This window comes from Coniophora puteana (assembly GCF_000271625.1).
Source record: "Coniophora puteana RWD-64-598 SS2 unplaced genomic scaffold CONPUscaffold_120, whole genome shotgun sequence".
Lineage (NCBI taxonomy): Eukaryota > Fungi > Basidiomycota > Agaricomycetes > Boletales > Coniophoraceae > Coniophora > Coniophora puteana.
Window position 1 is genome coordinate 1 of NW_006913172.1, and position 2,764 is coordinate 2,764.

The 2,764-nt window shown below is 54.1% G+C and overlaps 1 protein-coding gene across 1 annotated transcript; it reads right to left on the reverse strand.

Moving 5' to 3' along the window:
• Positions 1–735: 735 nt before the first annotated feature.
• On the reverse strand, positions 736–2,192 carry CONPUDRAFT_160720 (uncharacterized protein; the record flags this gene model as incomplete). Its single annotated transcript, XM_007777854.1, has 4 exons — positions 736–971; positions 1,026–1,926; positions 1,974–2,066; positions 2,121–2,192. The coding sequence occupies 4 exons, from the start codon at positions 2,190–2,192 to the stop codon at positions 736–738; spliced, it is 1,302 nt and encodes a 433-aa protein (XP_007776044.1).
• Between the last annotated feature and the right edge of the window lie 572 nt (positions 2,193–2,764).

Consider the following 2,764-nt stretch of genomic DNA (forward strand, 5'->3'; position numbering starts at 1 on the left):
CCCCAGGATATGCCGGACATAACCCCCAAGGATGTCCGGTCAGCAGATGGGAGGGAGACGTCGAAGGTACCGCCACCGAGGTCATAGACGATGATCTGAGACTCTCTGCCCTTCTTATTGGGTCTTTATATAAAGGATATGCAGGCTGCGTCTCTAAGGAATACCAGGAGGAAGACATTGGGAGTACCACAGCCAAGGTCATAGACGATGATCTGGGATTCTCCGTCCTTCGGATTGAGTCCATATGCTAAGCATACGCAATACACGTGTGAATCAATATATGCAATCCGGATTCAGCCGATTGGTTTAAATAGCCCTTAAACTGCATGATCAACCCAATCTTGCCCGTTCGATAAATACCCTGACCGACGGTGCCATAGGAAGTCCCCACCTCTCTCCATGGCATCTGAACCTGATGACATCACCCATTGGCACGCGAGACACAATGTATCCGAACCGGATGATATCCCCCATTGGCCAGGGGCGGACGGCATCTGGGTTGGGCATTGCAATCCGGTGTTGCTTTCATGTTTCAAAACGGATAAATGTATACTGCAATATAATGTCGGATGGTGTGAACAAGGCAGTACAACCTCAGGCCTTGCTCGAGATCCAACACTGTTTCAATGGTATATCCGGCATTCAGAACATACCGGACTGCGGACTGAATTGAATATAAGCCTAACACCCGGTCTTACAGTTCTGTGTATTCTAAGTGCTGTATCCGATCAGTGTCTACTCTGCCCCCGTCTCGACCTCTACACCCGGCACCTTCAAGCCGTCGACCTGCGCGGCCACCGAGCAAAGTTCGTCCAACGTTGGGGCATCGTCGATAGCCTTCTCGAGGAGATCCAACTGCTCATTGATTGAAGCCAAGGCCGCACGGATGGGACCTGCGAGATCCTTGTTCATCGCGGCCACCCGGGACTTCGTAGTCACTTTCTTCGTCCGGCTTGCTTTTGGTCGCGCAACTGCAACACGATTAGTCAGCTGATCGGATCCGAGGTCGTGAAAATGATCTTTACCTCGATCCCCTCTGTCTGCCGCCATGCTGTTCCACTTCCTCTTCAACGACTCAATCCTCTCCTTGGCCTCGCGGTAAACGCCCTCCGGGATGTCGCCCCAATAGTCCTGCGGTGCCGTCATCTCAGGTCGCTCCAATACATCTTCATTGCCTCGCCTCGCCCTCTTCTTCTTTGGCCTCGACCCGCCACCGGACGCCCATGGGCAAACGCCCTTGCAGACATAGTGGCATACTAAGCACGACTCTCCGGACGGTCCGATGCAACGTGTGGTCTTCCGCAGGCAGTAGACGCATGCATCCCTGTGCTCGATCGGACGCTTGGGGCGATTCAGGTCCGCCTGTACCCAATGCGTCCTGTCGTTGATTTCGTTCCTTGGCGTGAGGTTCAAGTCCTCGGCGTATTCGGTCGTGCATGAGTTCACCTCCCATTCGTCAGAGTCTACGTCCGACGTGGCATCCGACGAACCGTCCGGTCGCTGAACCAATTTGCTCCCACCGGTGACCGTCGCCCCAATGGCCCGGGACGTCGTCTGAATCACAACGCCGCCGAACTGCTGTTGCGCCGCCTTGAACTTGTTTGGAGGAGCGTTCGAAGGGCCGGGGGTGCAAACAGTACCGTGGGATAACAACGTCGATGGGTGAGGCGCAGGGGATGCCATGCGCGTGTCATCCTCTTCGTCGGATGACCCATCAGACCACCATCGGCCCTGACCCACACCTTGCCACCACACGTCGGACCCGATGGTGGTAGTATCCTCGTAGCCAGGTGGGATGCGGAGGGACGGCGGGACGGTGAACGCGTCGGAGAACGGATGGGTCACAGGGCCCAGGACGAGATCGCTGAACAAGGCGGAGGGCGCGACGTGATGAAGGATCGTAGCCGACATCGAACGGAAGTTGTCCTGTCCGACCAGTTATGAGTAAACCTTCCAAACCTGCACATGCTTACCATCATCAACAGCCAGTGCACTGTCCAATTCAGCTGTTCCTCCTCGTCCTCCGATACCCTGTCGCGAGATACTAACGCATGAGCCAGTCGGCCCTTGCAAATTGCCATCACCTGCGAGGCGTCTTGACGTGACCGCGGCGGCTATACAAGGCCAGCGTCTTCGAAATACGAAGGAAGTGGGGGGAGCTGCTGAGGGGGAAGTGAGGTTGAGGCCGACATTTGGTGTGTGGCGGTATGAAGTGGGTGGAGAAACGCGTTGACGCGTCGTTGTTTACTTTAGCGTACATTTCCCCACACAGCTGCTTGTGCGGCGTAACCGGGTGATTCCGGACCGATATGAATTTCATAAGCGACTTCTATATTTAACACTCCGTGTGAGTGAGTAGGGTTGCAATCCGGCACAAAGCACGTAACACTGAGCCTGATTCAACACTGATGTAATTATTATTGAGCCAATGCATTTAACCAAGGATATAAAGATCGGATCGGGTGATACCCCAGACATGTGTGAAGTCGTACGAGTCGCCTCTAATACTGCCATAGACAAACTGTCCGGTGCAGTGGCCACCCGATGACAGCTCTATACTGATTCATCACAACAAACCTGACACCAAGTTTGTAAGGACTCCATGTGGAAGGAGCGTCCGGCTATGTTTCATTCATTTCTCGCTTTTAGCTTTCCTCTGACGAAACCATTTCTAAATAGTCGTCCGGCCCCGGAGAAGAGGTGGACAGTGAAGATACCGCGTGACGTGTCCCCTGGTCGATGGTACTCTGATGCCATATCATAT